At 42.0% G+C, this 17,276-nt stretch overlaps 1 protein-coding gene and 1 pseudogene across 1 annotated transcript in view; one reads left to right on the forward strand and one right to left on the reverse strand.

The window, feature by feature from the left end:
* The window catches only part of LOC110142410 (ATP-binding cassette sub-family C member 4-like), a 176,119-nt gene that overhangs the window by 110,967 nt on the left and 47,876 nt on the right, over positions 1–17,276 (forward strand). Inside the window, 5 exon segments of the mRNA XM_070471513.1 lie at positions 3,751–3,870; positions 5,242–5,352; positions 10,717–10,817; positions 11,849–11,956; positions 11,958–12,041. Coding sequence (XP_070327614.1) covers positions 3,751–3,870; positions 5,242–5,352; positions 10,717–10,817; positions 11,849–11,956; positions 11,958–12,041 — 524 coding nt within the window.
* Positions 15,143–16,832, reverse strand: LOC110127205 (zinc finger protein 449-like; annotated as a pseudogene).

Genomic DNA, 17,276 nt, shown 5'->3' on the forward strand with positions numbered 1-17,276 from the left:
GTGAAGACAAGGCTTCAGACATTTTATGGTTTGAGCCTGCCCATGAAATTGGGTCATTCGAGTCTTACTGAAAAGCAGCTCTCTGGTACATTCAACGAGGAGTTATTCCAGAAGGAACACTTAACAGAGATTTTTGCCTGAGGAAGGGCCATTTCACATCCATTCGGAAGTGGAGAGAAGGGCACCTCTTGAGGCTTTTTTCAAGAAGGAGTACAGGATTTTCTCAATATTTGAGCTGGAGAGTCTGAGAACTTTGGCATCATCTCTGTGGAATATGTGGATTTTCCTGCATCCTAGTACTTTGCAATAAGTTAGACACTAAATTCAATCCAGATATCCCTTCCTATACACCCCAGGTAACCAAATGTGGTGGCCAGTTGATTAGAACTGTTTATGTTCTCTCTAGGTGGTGGGTCTGTGCCTTAAATGATAACACCACTGTTTTCTCTAAATAGTAATGGAAAGTATGTTTTAGGGTTTCCCAGGTGGCTCAGTGATAAAAGGATCTGCCTGCCAATGCAGGAGATGCAGGAGAAATGGGTTCAGTCCCTAGGTTGGGAAGATTTCCTGGAAGAGGAAATGGCAACCTAGTCCAGTATTCTTGCCTGGATAATTCCATAGACAGAAGAGCTTGCTGGGCTACAGTCCATGAGGTCAGAAAGAGTCAGACACAACTGAGCGACTGAGTGAGGGAGAGTATATCTTCAGGTCCCTGCTGGAGCCACCAGCCAAAAGGACACCTGACTGCTGTGGCCAGAAGACATAAGCCTGCTTCATCCCTGTGCTCTGAAGGACCACTGATGTCCTGAGGTTTAGTTTCAGATCCTACTCCTAACTGCCTCTGGAATCTTAGGTTGACATTTTCATCTTAATGACATTTGGCAGCTAATTATAATAGGGTTTTGAGGGGCACATTTTTGCAAAGGTGAGCATAGCAATGGACATAATGTACATAAAACCAGGGTGGCATTTGGTTGCATTTCCCTAACCAGTTTTTTGCCTTTGGCAGTGCCTGAATGATGAAGTTGTATCCAAATTCTGTCTGAAAGGTGCTGGGATCAACTAGCAAGGTCTGCTACAAGCATTTCTAGGGGAGGGTTAGGATGTGTGTCAGGTGTATTAGTACCATGGATCTTCAAGCCTGCTGTTTTAAGGAGTTCTCATACTAGATTCCCAGGAACTTTGTTCAATAAGATGTGCAGTAGTGGTGAAGGTTGTTGGATGGTACCTGAGGGTTTTCTGAACATAAATAACAGTATGGAGAAAAATGCACATCGTCACACACAAGCATCCTTAACCCTGATAATTCTCCCTCTGAGACACTGCTATTGTGATTAAAAGTACAACCTTGGGATTAAGAAATATGTCTCACACCCAGGTCTGTCACTTTGGTGGATTAATATAGTTAATCTTGGACAGTCAGTGCTCTTAATCCCTCAGACTCTGGTGTTCTCATGAGGATTTCTTGAACTGATGCTTGTGGAGTACTTGCTGGTCATGACCAAAGGCACTGGAACTTTGAACATGAGGCAATCAAGAACTTACTCACGACTAGCAGATCTCACTTAGCTTGAATATCATCTGCAGCAGGGCTGTCAGCTTGGGGTTGTCCTGCCCAGGAAGATCTGCAGTCCTGGTGGGGTGTGTCCCCAAGTGTCCTCAGGGCTGTGGGAACCACAGACATCAGTCCTGTGAACTGTAGGGTTATGTGTGTCTGTGACTGTGAACTGACACCATGACTGTGACATAGTCTGCTTCAGTATGGTGAGCTCAGTGCTTGGGGGAAAAGTGTTACTTTGGACAACACAGCACCAGAGCCTTGATATCCCCTCACCCCCCGTACTAGCTGATTTTCTATGCAGACCCTCCAGTTCACTCATCCTGGCATCCTGCTCAGCCCTAAATGGAGTTTGAGGGAAGCAGGATAGATTTTTACAGGCCCAGATTCCTCCAGCCTGTAACTCTTGGGCATGAGGTGAGGTAGGTGATGGGTGTTTGGTTCCCTGGTATTCAAGGCTGAGATGACACCTGGTTTCTAAAGTCGATCCTGACCTCCATCCCTGCTGGAGAGAATCAGCTGCACTTTGATCTCCTGACAGGGAAGCAGGTGAGGGAGGCCACACTGAAGAGTTCATTCCAGACTCTCCCTGGAGGAACAGCCATGTCTGCTTCCTCCTCAGAAGCCTTGTCTGTGATGGATAGTGTTGATGACACCTCATTTGCTCAGGAAATGAGAGCCTGGTTCTAGAGAGTTTTCTGTGCTCTCTGGAGCTGGACTCTCGCCATCCTTCTGACAGGGTGATGGGCCCTGAAATACCCCTGAATCATCCCTGTGAGCACCCTACTTCCAGACCAAGTTCTGGGGTTGGGTTGGGACACCTGCTGGGCTGCAGAAAAGGCCTAAACACAGTCCCTTGCCTTTATTATTTGGAACATGAGCTCCATCTGAGTTTATTTTGCTCTTATAAGCACAATGTTATAGGAAGCTAAAAAGTTAGTCAGTACAGTAAAGAGAGAGCAGTGTGGATGCTGGAATGAGAACACAGGTACTAAACTGGATGAACAAAGGCACCACCGAGTCACTTTCAGCTCTTTGCATGAACAAAGGACAAAGGGAAAGTGTTAGATAATGTCATGGTTCAGAGATCTAGCAGGGCAGTTATGAAAGCATCCATCAGGTTCCTGGAGCGGAAGTCAAGACTGTTCAAAGACTCCTCATCTGCCGGGTCCTGTGGGCACAAGGGCGGTGCAGTACCGGGTGCTCCGTGACCCGCACAGAGACTCCTGGCACAGGTGCGGGGAGAGTCCCCGGATGGGGAGACGCCTGACTGTCTGCTCCCTTACTCGTCTCCCCCTGTCCTGGGTCTGGCTCTGGTCCAGGGTGGGGGTGCACTGACTCTATCCCAGCCCTTAGGCTACTCATCTAAGGAGGAGACAACACACAGGGAGCTCATTAAAATTCAGTGTGGTGAGGACCCTGATGAGAATTAAATTTTAGAATGCTACTGATTCAAAAATTAGTGAACAGTGAGAAAGAATGAAATATCACCATTTGAAGCAACATGGATGGATTTAGAGAATATTATTTTAAAAAGTCAGAGAAATACAAATATGGTATCACTTATACATGGAATCTAAAAATAATACAAATGAATCTGTACACAAAATAGAAATAGACTCAGAGACATAGAAAACAAACTTAGTTGCCAAAGGGGATTGGGAGAGAGGGAGGAACAAATTAGAAATATGGGATTAATGGACACACTATTATTTGTCAAACAGGTATGCAACAAGGATTTACTGTAAAGCACAGGAAATTTAATTCAGCATCTCATAATAACCTGTAATGAAATATAATAAAAATAACTGAATGACTATACTATATACCTAAAACTAACACATTATTGTAAATCAACTATACTTCAATAATTTTTTAAAAAATTGTGAACAATTTCCACCTGGGGAGATGCCAGAAGAATTTGGAGGGAGGTATGTTTGAGAGGACCTTGATTAAAGACCTGGAAAGAATTTCTTTATCTAAATCTAGCTGTGAATGAATTTGGTCAAACATAGTTTCACAGAGAATCTTTCATTCCCAGGTGATTAAAGTGAAACCTGATGTGAGCAGGAGTGAGGGTCACATGGAGGATTCCTATTGGTGGGACGTGTGACCACAGAGTCCAGGAGTCAGTGGGTTTCCTTGCCTCCAGCCTCCCTGACCCTGTTGTGTGTCTGTCTCTGCTTCCCCAGCACGGAGCCCAGTGTTTTCCCACTTAGCATCTTCTCTGCGGGGACTCTGGACCATCCGGGCGTACAAAGCTGAACAGAGGTTTCAGGAGCTGTTCGATGCATATCAGGATTTGCACTCAGGTCTGTAAGTTTCTGGAAATGATTTCAGATGGGATGTGCTGCCTTCTGAGGCCTGACCTCCATCTCAGGTGGTCTAGTAGGTCAGCACCTCTCTCTCTGTCACCCCCATGTCCCCCTCTGCACACCTGCCTCCCCCACCCTTCCTCTCAGCATCCCCTGTGCTCCCTTCTTCCCCGTCACTCCCTGCTTTTCTCCCCAGACTGGCTTGCATTGTCCTTCCATCACTGTGCCCTGTGGACCTCTGTGTCTTTAGGGCAGGGCTTAGTAAAATTTTCTTTTTTGCAAAGATTCGAATAGAAAATATTGTAGGTTTTGTGTGCTATACTGTGTCTGTTGCAACTACTCACTTTGGCTGTTGTAGCACAAAGACAAGCAGATAATACGTCAGCGAATGTCTGTTTTCCAATAAAATTCTCTTTTCAGAACCAGGTGGTCACTGTTCTTGTTCCCCAGGCTGTGGTTTGTCAATTCTTTTCACAGCATGGAGGGTAGCAGATGTGATTGACAAAACGAATTTCCTGAGTTGCCACCCACTTGATTATACTTTGTATCAGTGAAGTTGTGTTTTTCCTAGGTAGAAAATTCAGAATTTCCCCTAAGTCTATAAAATCCTGGTCAAACTTTTCAATTGTTACTGCATTTTTTTTTCCATTTATTTTTATTAGTTGGAGGCTAATTACTTTACATCATTGCAGTGGTTTTTGTCATACATTGAAATGAATTAGCCATGGATTTACATGTATTCCCCATCCCGGTCCCCCCTCCCACCTCCCTCTCCACCCGATCCCTCTGGGTCTTCCCAGTGCACCAGGCCCGAGCACTTGTCTCATGCACCCAACCTGGGCTGGTGATCTGTTACTGCATTTTGAAGATAAAATGGCATTTTGAAAACCACATGCAGATCCTGTTAGCTGATGGTCATATAGACACTGGCTCCTAAGAATAAACACTGCAGGGCCCTGTGGTAAGTGCTGAAGGTGCTGGAAACAGTGTGAGCTCTGCTGTCTGCTGTCTGAGAGCTGGGAACAGTTGATATGTGAGAGAGGATGATCTTCACACTGAGGCCCAGCACTGCAGAAAATGCACCAATGAGACGATTTTCCATCCTCTTTCTTGTGATCGTATTTCTGTTGATAACCTGTGGATTGATGTTTTCAATGCATGCTTCCTGGACTGATTCCTGTGTGTCCCATACATTGTCTTGGGTTAGAGCCTAGTTTTCTGGAATCTTCAGTTTCCTTGAATGTGTGACTTTGCTGTCCTACCTTGTGTAAAATCTTCTGTACCTTAACTGAGGAATCTCCCTCATTAGAAGCAGCTAACATGGTTTTTCTGTTTATATATTATGCTTATTACGGTTCACAAATGCAGAGGCTTGGTTCCTGCTTTTGACGACATCCCGATGGCTCGCTGTGTATCTAGATGTCATCTGTGCCATCTTTGTCACTGTTGTTGCCTTTGGGGCCCTGATTCTGGTAGAAAGTAAGTAAATATATGAATATTTGTAGTATATTTACAGTTTATAGCTTTGTAGTTATTAAACTCTTGCCATCTTGTCTAATATATACTGCTTGGTTCTAATGAATTAAAGTGTTTTCTGCATGTGACTCCACCAGTCCTTGTGAACTCATTTGTGTTGTGATGAGAACTTTCATCTTTTTTTCTATTACTTATTTATTTACAGTAGGTCCTTGTTGAAACCTCTTTAAAACAATTTTGATTGGTGTATGGTTGATTTATGATGTTGTGTTAGCTTCAGGTGTACAGCCAAGTGAATCTGTTATATGTATATCCACTTTATAAAAGATTCTTTTCCCATATCCCATGGACATTGGGGTGCATGTATCTTGTTTTTTAGTAATTTACATTTTAATTAATATTTCAAATAAATTTTCCTTTAGAAAAGAATTTCTGTTTTGTACTTTCAGAATCTTTAAGAGAAAAGACCAGATATGAAAATGCCTCCAGCAGATCTGTGGTGTCTTGGGCCCCTGCTTTGGCTGACTCAGAGCATTCTTTTTATTGGTTTATTCAAGTTTAATTGGTTTACACAGTTGTCTTAGTTTATGGTGTATAGCAAAATGAATCTGAAATATGTATACATATATACACTCCTTTTTTGATTCTTTTCCTATATAGGTCATTACAGCGTTCCCTGTACTTTACATTTGTTTCTTATTAGTTATCTATTTTAATATTTTATATATAGTAGTATGTATGTGTCAATCCCAGTATTTCAATTTATCCCTCCCTTCCCTTATCCCCTGGTAAGCATAAGTATATTTTCTACATCTGTGACTCTATTTATGTTTGTTTTTTTTTCTTTTTTTTTCATTTATTTTTATTAGTTGGAGGCTAATTACTTTACAATATTGTAGTGGTTTTTGTCATACATTGACATGAATCAGCCATGGATTTACAAGTATTCCCCATCCTGACCCCCCCCCCCCCCACCTCCCTCTCCACCCGATTCCTCTGGGTCTTCCCAGTGCACCAATTTTGTAGATAAGTTCATTTGTTGCCTTTTGTTAGAATTCATGTATAAGCAGTATCATATTCTATGTTTCTCTGTCTGACATAGTTCACTTAGTATGAAAAATCTCTAGGTCTATCCATGTTGCTGCAAATAGTGTTATTTTGCCCTTTGTTATGGCTGGGTAATAATCCATTGTATATATGATACCACACATCTTCCTTACCCATTGCTCTGTTGATGGATATTTAGGTTGCTTCCATGTCCTGGCTCAGAGAAGGCAGTGGCAACCCACTCCAGCACTCTTGCCTGGAAAATCCCATGGAGGCAGGAGCCTGGTAGGCTGCATTCCGTGGAATTGCAAAGAGTAGGACACGACTGAGCGACTTTACTTTCACTTTTCACTCTCATGCATTGGAGAAGGAATGGCAACCCACTGCAGTGTTCTTGCCTGGAGAATCCCAGGGACTGTGGAGCCTGGTGGGCTGCCGTCTATGGGGTCGCACAGAGTCGGACACGACTGAAGCGACTTAGCCGCAGCAGCAGCATGTCCTGGGTATTGTGAATAGAGCTGCAGTGAGCATTAGGGTGCATGTAGGAATTACGGTTTTCTCTGGATAAATGCCCAGGAATGGGATTGCTGGATCACATCGTAGCTCTGGTTTTAGTTTTAAAGGAACTTCCATATCGTTCTCCATAGTGATTGTACCAGTTTACATTCCCAGCAACAGTGTAGGAGAATTCCCTTTCCTTCACATTCTCTCAAGCATCTATTGTTTGTAGACTGGTTGATGATGGTCATACTGACCAGTGTGAGGTGAGAGATGTTGACCATCTTTTCATGTGCTTTTTGGCCATCTGTATGTCTTCGTTGGAGAGTGTCTGTTTTAGTCTTCTGCCCAATTTTTGATTGAGATTTTTTTATATTGAATTGCATGAACTGTTTGTGTATTTCAGAGAGTAATCCCTTGTCAATCACTTTGTTTGCAAATATTTTTCCCCATTCTGCAGGTTGTCTTTTCAGTATTGTTTATGGTGTTCTTTGCTGTACAAAATCTTTTAAGCTTAATTAAGTCCCATTAGTTTATCTTTTATTTTCATTACTCTAGGAGGTTGATCAAAAAAGATCTTGCTGCAATTTCTGTCAGAGAGAATCCTCCCTGTGTTTTCATCTAAGAGTTATATATTGTCTGGTGTTACATATATGTCTATAATCCATTTTGAGTTTCTTTTTGTGTATGGTGTTAGGGAGTGTTCTAATTTTATTCTTTTACCCATAGCTGTCCTATCTTCCCAGCACCACTTATTGAAGAGACTGTCTTTTCTCCACTATATGTTCTTGCCTCCTTTGTCATAGGTGACACAAGTGCGTGGGTTTATCTCTGGACTTTCTATCCTGTTCTATTGATCTGTATTTCTGGTTTTGGTGCCAGTAGCATATTGTTTCAATTACTGTAGCTTTGTAGTATAGTCTGAAGACAAGGAGCCTGATTCTACCCAGCTTCAATTTTCTACTTTGTTTTCTCAAGATTGTGTTGGCTTTTCATGGTATTTTGTGTTTCCATACAAAATATAAATGTTTCTTTCTAATTCTGTGAAAAATGCCACTGGTAATTTGATAGGGATTGCACGGAATCTGTAGATTACTTTGGGTGGTTTGTTTGTTTGTTTATTTACTTACTGGTATTTGTTGAGAATATTTTTTTATCTTTTTGTCTTTCTTTAAATTGCTTGAGGTCCATGCAGCTGTAGTAAGCTGACCTTCTGAACATTCCACGTGGTGTCCTGTACGTGGATGGAGAGAACCAAATTTACTCTTAAGCTTTTTGTACAGCTTAGGGTTTAGGTTTAACTTTAGGGCTACTTGGATCTCTTGGTTGTAGGCGTCTGGTGTACTGGGGAGAGAAAGATTCTCTGTAGCAAAGAACAGTGTCCTCACTGCTGTGTGGGTACCAGATGAGCAGCTGTTGGAGTCCACAGCATGAATTCACCATCCCTAACTATTCCATGGTAATAACCCTGAATCACAGTCTTTGTAATGGAACAACGAGAGTCATACTTCAGATTTAAAAGCACTGGCTGTTAGAACCCATTGCCTTGTTTTTGTGGTTGCAGCTGCAACTACATTGGCTGTAGAAAGTGAAATTATATAATGAAAATTGGAGCCATAAGAACAAAAATCTGAATAATGACATATGAAAGTGAAAGTCCCTCAGTTATGTCTGACTCTTTGCAACCCCATGGACTGTTACCTGCCAGGCTTATCTGTCCATGGAGTTCTCCAGGAAAGAATACTGGATTGGGTTGCCATTTGCTTCTCCAGGGGATCTTACTGACCCAGGGTCTCCTGCAATGCAGGCAGATTCTTTACCAGCTGACCACCAGGAATGACCTTGAATAATGACATGACCCTCACCTGTATAACACTGTAAAGTGTGTCTCAATCCAGTTGGAATTAATAGGATAAATGACAGAAATCATAAGGACCTACGAGAAGCAGAAGAGACTAGGAAGAACTGGCAATAATACACAGAAGAACTGTACAGAAAAGATCTTAATGATCTGGATAACCATGATGGTGTGGTTACTCACCTAGAGCCAGACTTCCTGAAGTGTGAAGTCAAGTGGGCCTTTGGAAGCATTACTATGAACAAAGCTAGTGGATGTGATAGAATTCCAGTTGAGCTATTTCAAATCCTGAAAGATGATGCTGTGAAAGTGCTGCACTCAATATGTCAGCAAATTTGGAAAACTCAGCACTGGCCACAGGACTGAAAAAGGTCAGTTTTCATTCTAATCCCTAAGAAAGACAATCCCAAAGAATGCTCAAACTACCGCACAATTGCACTCATCTCACATGGTAGTAAAGTAGTGCTCAAAATTCGCCAAGCCAGGCTTCAGCAATACGTGAACCGAGAACTTCCAGATATTCAGGCTGGTTTTAGAAAAGGCAGAGGAACCAGAGATCAAATTGCCAACATCTGCGGGATCATCGAAAAAGCAAGAGAGTTCCAGAAAAACATCTATTTCTGCTTTATTGACTATGCCAAAGCCTTCGACTGTGTGGATCACAATAAACTGTGGAAAATTCTGAAAGAGATGGGAATACCGGACCACCTGACCTGCCTCTTGAGAAACCTGTATGCAGGTCAGGAAGCAACAGTTAGAACTGGACTTGGAACAACAGACTGGTTCCAAATAGGAAAAGGAGTATGTCAAGGCTGTATATTGTCACCCTGCTTATTTAACTTATATGCAGAGTACATCTAAGAAATGCTGGGCTGGAAGAAGCACAAGCTGGAATCAAGATTTCTGGGAGAAATATCAATAACCTCAGATATGCAGATGACACCACCCTTATGGCAGAGAGTGAAGAGCAACTGAAAAGCCTCTTGATGAAAGTGAAAGAGGAGAGTGAAAAAGTTGGCTTAAAGCTTAACATTCAGAAAACTAAGATCATGGCATCTGGTCCCATCACCTCATGGGAAATAGATGGGGAGACAGTGGAAACAGTGTCACACTTTATTTTTTTGGGCTCCAAAATCACTGCAGATGGTGACTGCAGCCATGAAATTAAAAGACGCTTACTCCTTGGAAGGAAAGTTATGACCAACCTAGATAGCATATTAAAAAGCAGAGACATTACTTTGCCAACAAAGGTCTGTCTGGTCAAGGCTATGGTTTTTCCAGTGGTCATGTATGGATGTGAGAGTTGGACTGTGAAGAAAGCTGAGTGCCAAAAAATTGATGCTTCTGAACTGTGGTGTTGGAGGAGACTCTTGGGAGTCCCTTGGACTGCAAGGAGATCCAACTAGTCCATCCTAAAGGAGATCAGTCCTAGGTGTTCATTGGAAGGACTGATGTTAAAGCTGAAACTCCAATACTTTGGCCACCTCATGCGAAGAGTTGACTCATTGGAAAAGACCCTGATGCTGGGAGGGATTGGGGGCAGGAGGAGGAGGGGACGACAGAGGATAAGATGGCTGGATGGCATCACTGACTCGATGGGCATGAGTTTGAGTCAACTCCGGGAGTTGGTGATGGACAGGGAGGCCTGGCGTGCTGCAACTCATGGGGTCGCAAGGAGTCGGGCACGACAGCGACTGAACTGAACTGAACTGAATGACATATATGGGCAAAATAACTTTAAAAGGGTGGATTTTATATATATGTGTGTGTATATATATATATATATGTATATATATATATGGCTAATTCACATTTCTGTACACCTGAAACTAACACAACTTTGCAAATCAACTATGCTCCATTAAAACTCATAAAAATAAAGGACTCTTCTTCATAAAGTGACGAAGGAGCTGTGTGAGGGGTTGAGAAGGAGATTGACTTGATTGCTTTTCTTCCTCATTTAGCTTTGGATCTCGGGGAGGTTGGCCTGGTGCTGTCTCTCACCGTCACACTCACGGGGATGTTCCAGTGGTGTGTCAGGCAAAGTGCTGAAGTGGAGAATACGGTGATGTTTGTCTTTCCATTCTTAGCATTTCCAAGTCTCCTTGCTGTTAAATGGCATAAAAGCAATTCTTATGTCAAGTAGTAAAACTATTATTTTTACATCTTAGTTAACAAAGTTTTTTTAACATTCTTCTCCATCTGCTTAAAGTTAATGTAAAATAAAATATATACATCTTTTCTCAGTCTTACATGTACCATGTCAGAAGGTTTTATATTCATCACAAACTGTCCTCAAATACAATAAATGTCTCTATAGGAGAGAGGTTCCTCTTAGCAGCTTGTTTTTCTTTGTTTCTTAATGGGTGATTCCTCATATTTTATAAAATAAAGAATTCAGTGTTTTGAGGTTTCTTTAATTGATATGTTCCTATCTTCTGCCCCTGCCCCATTTTATCATTTATTCTTGTATGTGCTGAACACCTGAATTTTCTGGTGGCCCTTCTTTCTGCTCTCAAAGATGTGGAGTCATGGTTGTTTAGGAGGCCTTGGTCAATATGTAAATTATGCACTTTTGAATATTTGCAGCTTCTGCTAAAGGAAGAAAAACAATCAAAATGAAATCTTTCCCCTTCTCTCTTCTAATAGAATAGAAAATGACTGATAATTAAATGGAGGTTTGATGACCATCCAGTTCTGTTATCTGGTGTAATACATGACCCTTCTGTAGCCACACATTACTGATTGGTGTCCGTAAATATTCTTTTCTTTGACAAAATGCTCTTGTTTTTCATTCAGGTGTGAAAAGTGGATCAATAAAATCTTACTATTGATTTCTCTAATTCTTTTAGTGTTAACATAAAGTTGGAGGAAGTGGCTGAAGTAAAAGTATTGAAGATGATGAACAAATTTGTAAATCATCCAAGGCCTCATCAAACTCCTGTTTCTGTCTTTTGTGGATGCTAAGAGCTGGGATATTCTGAACCATATAAAATCAGATATAAAGATAAAACAAAATGTCTCATTTACAGTCTCTGAACATCCATAAACAAGACTCCTCTGATACTAACTCATGTGATGTCATATGTGTTTCAGATGATTTCAGTAGAAAGGGTGATTGAATATACAGACCTTGAGAAAGAAGCGCCCTGGGAATATGAGTATCGTCCACCACCATCCTGGCCCCATGGAGGATGGATTCAACTTTTATTATATTAACTTCAGGTACAGCTTGGATGGGCCTCTGGTATTGAAGAACCTGGACACGCTCATTGACCCAAGAGAAAAGGTTAGTTTAAGCCATTTGCCTCTTTAAAATCCAGCTAAAGATTTAGCACCACGTCTGCTCTTGGCTTCCTTGTCAGTGTGTCAGAGGGGAGGGCTCTTTATACCTCATGGGTGCAGATTTAATCAGTGATATGTGGGTGAATCTTGCTTGGAAACTGACCACGGAATGGGGATACAAGCATTTTTTATCCCCTGTATTGTGAGCTCCCTCATGGTGGCTGGTGGGCCCTGGGCTCCTGGGCTCAATTTTAACCTGACCCAGGACACTATATGTGACACCTGATTATTCATACAAAGTCTGGGAAGTCAGTCCTAGCTCCCTGTCCCTAATTCTCCAGTATCTTCTTTCCATCTTTTCTTCTTTGTGTTTCTGAAATCTTCTCTTCCTCCCACGGTGCCCTCTGGTTGCAGCCTGCTCCTCTGTCCCTTGGTCTTTCCTGTAGACTTGTCCTCCTACACATCCACGCTGAGCTGCCATGCCCCTGCCCTCCCCCCACAGACTGCTCCTTTCTTTAGCGCAGATCTGATCCTTACTGGGCTGGGAGAGCTGCTGCTGAGCCAGAGCACAGCCCCAAGTCCACTCCAGCAGGGGCCGTGGGGTGAGCTCCTTGTTACTAGAGGAGAGCCTGAATCATGACTCAGTCAGGGGTGAGGAATCAGGGCTTCTGATGGAGGCAGGGCCTAGAGATTTGCTCAAAGTCAAAAGCAGATTGAACAGAGCAGGGAAGGTCCACATGGGAGATGGCAGAGAGGCTTGTGACCTGAACCTGCCAGTGTCCACATCTGCTGTGATGTTCCTTCATACTCAGCTTGAGGCCCTTGGCCTGGAGCAGGGCAGAGTCTTGAAGAAGAGAATAAACCAGAGCAGACAAGTTGGTAGGAAGCTCCTCTTCACCTCCCTCGGCAGCCAGCAGGTCTCCTGACTTATACACACCACTGCACTCGGGTTGTGTGTTGGCTCTCCCAAAGCGTCACATCCTCCCAGCTTCCAGTGTGCAGTCTGCCCTCTGCCTCAGAGACCTTCCCCTCTGTCATCTGGATGGTGAAAGTCTCCTCATTTTCTGAGGTGACTCTAATGCATCTACAAGACTCTCAGTTCTTCCTCAGTGTCTTATATATTCTTTTTTTTTTTTTTTTTACGTTTTCACTTTATTAAGATATTGCATAGATACAGAGCATTTGGGCACATCCATTCTAAGGCACTGTCCTGGTTTGAATGCAATTCCACAAGAGAGAAAAGAGAAGCCATTACATTCAGTATTATTTACCTCTACATTCAGACTCCTCCCGTGTTCCATGTTTATTGCTACTGGGATCTCAATTTTATCCCCAAACTTATAGCAGCATCATACTGGGACCTGGATGACAAAAATGAAGGACACATCCTGGCTCTAGTACTTGGTATGAATTGACACTTAACTACAAACTCTCTTGCACTGCCCTCCATTTGTTTCCCAACTCTTGTTTAACTAAAGATATTATAAACTCTTTATGAATTAATTTTTAATAGTTTCCATTAAGCCTAGAACAGGACTAGTTAGGTACATAGTACATACCCCCACAATGCTTATATTAAACATCAGTTGCAAGAACTTTAATGGAATAGAAAAAATATATACTTTCCCTAATTCAAGTTTAAGGAAAGGATGACTGGTATCTTCACAAAGGAAAATACTTGAATGTCCTATTGCTTGCATTTTTTAACAAGGAACTAGGCTGAATGAATATTTTCATGTATTAATAGCTTTAACTGACAAAGAGAGTTCTTCCTTTGCTATAGGAACTTGAGTCATTACCACTAGTATATGAAAACATTTATATAAGTAGCAATGTGTGTGTGAGATTATAAGTAAAATTCAAAGAGGTTACAAATCAGTGAGCAACACATAAATATCTGAATTACTGACCCTCACCTCCTTAAATGATGTGTTTATGTTACATAAAAAAAATAAGTGTAAAGATTTTTTCATAACACCCTTGAAGCAACTGGAAATAGCTAGGCTTGGGAACAATCAGGTTATACAGATAGCTTTAGAAATATGTGTTAAAGGCAGTGTGTTCCAAGAATATTTGCAGAATATGAGCTCTGTGGGTTATTATTGGGTATACATGAAAACAGGTCCTGGGGTCAAACAGGATTGCAAAACACTGAGCCAAAAGAGGTACTTTTTCCACCTTCATGAGAGGACCTCTCAGAATCCTCATAGGCTGATGTGCACTGTAAATCTACAAAGCAGAAACAGCAGGAAGGGATTCCCAAAGTTATTTGCAAACTATCTTATAGAAATAGGTGTTCTATGACACACACTTATGGAGACACTGAATTAAAGAATGGGTAAAATTTTAAAGCACTGAGAGACACACAGTTGAATAGCAAAGGAGAATGAAAAGCAATGGATACTGGTTCCTCAGTCAGTGTAAATTAAATTAGAGTCTACTTGTATGACTTCAACTGGCAAATGGGTTCTTCCACAAAGAGTTGACTTATCCTGGGAACAAAATAAATCATCAAACCAATACTCAGCTCTGAGCAGCATCACCCCAGACTGCCAACTAAGCAGATTAGTCAACTTTGCAAAATTCAAAAGTAAAGATTAAAATTCTAATTTCTTCAAAAACAAAAATTTCAATGGAAAGAACCCAGTTCATAGCAGGCAAACGAACTTCTCTTCATCCATGTCTTCCTAACACATTTTTATTATTTCATAAAATACACTGTCTCCTTTGTTGCCACTTGGGACACACATGAAGTGTTAAACTAATATAATCACTTTTAATAATGACAGCAGAATAATTATGGTAATACTGTAATAGATATGCCAGATAAATATGATAATCCATTATGTTGACCCTACCCTGAAAAGGATTGCCATTATTTTTATGCTGACATTTATGATATGGTTGGCTTGGTTCACAAAAATTGTCAATGTAATAAAAAATGAGTTGCAGAGACAGAATAAATCAAATCTATGAAAACTGAAAGAGTAGGTAGATACTCTAGAATTCATATAACTTGGAAGATGGGTTTTTAAAGTAGAAAAAAAAAGCTTTTCTTTTCTTACAAGCTCAAACAAAAGAATTCTTCCAAGACAAACGAGGCTGTGGCATGTTTAAGGTTTTGTTTTGGGGTTAGTTATCAATCTCTGTAGGATTTGTTTCCTTTAACAATCCTTAAAGACGTCCTCTGAAGTGGGTGACCTGGTGCATAGTAAGGCCTGCTCTCTCTCTGAAGCTTTTAGAACAATGACTACACTTGTGTGGCTTCTCCCCTGGTATGAATTCTTAAATGAAGAACAAGGCTTGGGCTCTGTCTAAAGCTTTTCCCACAATAATTACATTTAAAAGGTCTCTCTTCAGTGTGTGTTCTCTGGTGCAAAGTAAGAGCTGTCAGCCTACTAAAACTCTTCCCACAATTATGACATCTATGAGGTTTCTCACCCGAATGAGTTTTCAGATGTCTTTTAAGACTTGATCCATGACAAAAGGGCTTTTCCCACACTCAAGCCATTTATATGTTTCTTCTTCGGAATGGGTTCTCTGGTGCCCTATAAGGTGTGACTGCCGACTGAATCGCTTTTTACACACAGTGCATTCATAGGGTCTCTCCCCTGTGTTGGTGTCTGTAAAGGTCTGAACTGCGGAGGAATCTCTCTCCACATTCAGGGCACTTATGAGTTTCCTCTCCTGAATGAATTCTCTTGTGCCCTGTAAGTTGTGACTTTCGAGCAAAACATTTCCCACACTAACTTCGGTGAGGTTTGTTAACCGGACTCTTCTTCTTATGGGGTCTTGGGTTGAGAGGTTCTTCCAAGTTGGAGCTCTCAGGTTTCTCTCCTGCTGAGGGGTTCTGATGCTCTACAAGTTTTGTGAAATCTCTCTGTAAATCCTCTGGAGGGGTTTCCCATTGATTTTCTAACTGTACATAGTCTTTTTGCAAAATGGGGCCATGAAGAGCATTCCCCTCTGAAGTAACAATAAATGGATACATATTCTCCAGTTTTTTCTGTTTTTCTGAAGTATCTTCTTCATTTTCTATTCCAATCTCAAAACCTAACTTGGAATCAAGTAATTGCTTAATTTCTTTGGAATCTTGCAGTTCCTTCACCCATGCCTCTTCTCTATGTTCCAATGGAAAGCTCACGTCAAGTTTTGGTATTGGGTATCCAGGGTTGAGAAAGGGCTGGCCTTCCCCAGCAGCACTGAAGTTCAGCTCCTGTGGCCGGGCTTGTGGGATCCATGCCTCTGCCACTGGGACTTCTGGGGCAGGTCCCATTACTTGGAGTGGGGGTGACTCCAGGTAGATGTTTGGTGGTATGTGTGCTATTCCCACTGGTGCCAGTTCTTCCAAGAGCATTTCCTGCCTATCGAGCTGCTGCTCTGGTATCTCAAGTTCTCTCTGTAAGTCTTCTATCAGTGACACAACTCTTTCTCTGTTCTCTGGGCAATGTTCCCTCACCCAGGTCTCTATCTGTGGGGAGAATCGTTCGGAACTGCTCCAACACCAGCAGCTCCAAGATTTGTTCCTTAGGACGCATCTTTGGCTTCAGCCATTGACAGCAGAGCTCCCAGAGTTTGTTGAAAGCTTCTTGAGGCCCAGCTGCTTCTTTGTACTGGAACTGCTGGAAGCGCTGGTGGAAGACCTCACAGTCGGTATCATATTCTTGAAACACTGAGCCCTGATTCAAGGAGGCCTGGATTGCACAACCCAGGGCCACAGCCATTGCCCTCTTCCAGCAATGTGCAATTTATATGGAACTTGAAGTGGCAGATTCCAATTTCTTTACTTCTGTTATTCTCCAGGTGGAGCCACCTATGTATACGTGTATAGCACAGGGAATTATACTCAATATCTTGCAATATCCTATAACACAACATTGTAAATTAACCACACCTCAACAGAAAAAGGGGGCTTCCCTGATAGCTCAGTTGGTGAAGAATCCGCCTGCAGTGCAGGAGACCCTGGTTCAGTTCCTGTGTTGGGAAGATCCAATGGAGAAGGGATAGGCTACCCATTCCAGTATTCTTGGGCTTCCCTTATGGCCCAGCTGGTAAAGAATCTGCTGGGTCAGCTGCCCATGGCGCAGGCGCGTGGTCGCGCTGCGGACTACAACTCCCGGCAGGCTCCACGCCACTCGCCCAGCGATCTCAGTCTCTAAGGATCTATATATTCTTTTAAGGTAGCATTCACAGTACAACTATGTTCAAAACAGCCAAAAGTTGGAAGGAACTAATCCTT

This window comes from Odocoileus virginianus, chromosome 8 (genome assembly GCF_023699985.2).
Source record: "Odocoileus virginianus isolate 20LAN1187 ecotype Illinois chromosome 8, Ovbor_1.2, whole genome shotgun sequence".
Lineage (NCBI taxonomy): Eukaryota > Metazoa > Chordata > Mammalia > Artiodactyla > Cervidae > Odocoileus > Odocoileus virginianus.